Source organism: Gavialis gangeticus, unplaced genomic scaffold (assembly GCF_001723915.1).
Source record: "Gavialis gangeticus isolate Ggan-Ray unplaced genomic scaffold, GavGan_comp1, whole genome shotgun sequence".
Taxonomy (NCBI): Eukaryota; Metazoa; Chordata; order Crocodylia; family Gavialidae; genus Gavialis; species Gavialis gangeticus.
Window position 1 is genome coordinate 111,571,528 of NW_017729031.1, and position 1,264 is coordinate 111,572,791.

Consider the following 1,264-nt stretch of genomic DNA (forward strand, 5'->3'; position numbering starts at 1 on the left):
CCCAAGCCCTTTTTCTAATAAAGCATCCAGTAGGAAAATACAGAAACGTTTTGTAACTCGGATTAAGAGATCTTGAAATAACTATTGATGCTGTTAAAAATGAAGCTCCAGAATGACCAGTTAAACAAATAAATAAATAAAGGAACAGCCGTCTGGGGCAAATCATCTTACTTCAAGTTATGTTGTACTGAATTGTCATACAGCTTCATCAGAATATACATTCTTTCCCTCATGCCTGCATTTTATAATCTTACAGTGCATCTCTCTCTCTCCCTTTTAGCAGCAGAAATGATGGAAGAGTTGCATAGCCTGGACCCACGACGGCAGGAACTGTTAGAGGCCAGGTTCACTGGAGTAGGTGTTGCCAAGGTGAGTACAGATACCCACAGCAACAGGCACAAAGTCTGGTCCATTTTTCACACTACGTATTTTATTTAGTTGCGTGGATTCAATAGCAGAAAGATTCTTATTGATAGCTGAGCTTTGTCCACTTACATTTCTTAAAGTATGTGTAATAGGATGCATAAAAACAGAAAAAGTGAGAAATGTTTGCTTCTACACGTAGAGGCTTCATGGTAAGAAACCTAGGTTTGTAATTAAGAGGTTCCTTTTTTAAAGGTCTTTTACCATCTTTTTGGCATTTTATAGTTAAAATAAAAAGTTAGACACAACAGCTTATTCTGGAAATGAGAATTCAATTCATCTTTTTCCTTTCTCAAGTTTGGGGACATAATTTGAGTGTTTTAGATAGACACACTTTTAAACCCATGTGGAATCCAGCATGTAACTGGGTTTAAGACCACTGGGAACTTGTCTGTTTAGATCTTTGTGAGCAGCTTGCTGCAATTGTGTGAGCTCAGTTAAATTCATTAAAACTTCTATTTATTCAGAGGTAAGCTTGCCTGATTCTGCGATCCACAACTCTATAGTGAAATCCTAGGTTTGTTCTCGTGTAAAACTTTGTACCTGATCAAGAGTTGCCTCTCTTGACTAAGCCGTTCGGTAATAAATTGCATAATTGTGACCCTTCTGTTGAAAATTTCAGGGCAAGCTGTTGCTCTTAGAAGGTGGTAGTGCTTTAGGTTTGTTAATAGGGCTCTTGCCTCCAATCGTTCTGGTTTTTGAGATGACAGTGGAATGAAGCTAATGTTGCAGTGGACTCCTAATATAATAAATAAATAAATAATAGAAAAACTTGGTTTAAATTTTAAGCCCAGGTTAGAATTGGATTGGGAAGAGAGAGTATTTTCCTCTTTAAAAAAAA

The 1,264-nt window shown here is 36.9% G+C and overlaps 1 protein-coding gene across 1 annotated transcript in view; it reads left to right on the forward strand.

Moving 5' to 3' along the window:
* The first annotated feature begins 260 nt into the window (after positions 1–260).
* The window catches only part of TLK2 (tousled like kinase 2), a 100,185-nt gene continuing 99,181 nt past the window's right edge, over positions 261–1,264 (forward strand). Inside the window, exon 1 of the mRNA XM_019523588.1 lies at positions 261–369. Coding sequence (XP_019379133.1) covers positions 289–369 — 81 coding nt within the window. The 5' untranslated portion in view covers positions 261–288. The remainder of the gene's footprint in view (positions 370–1,264) is intronic.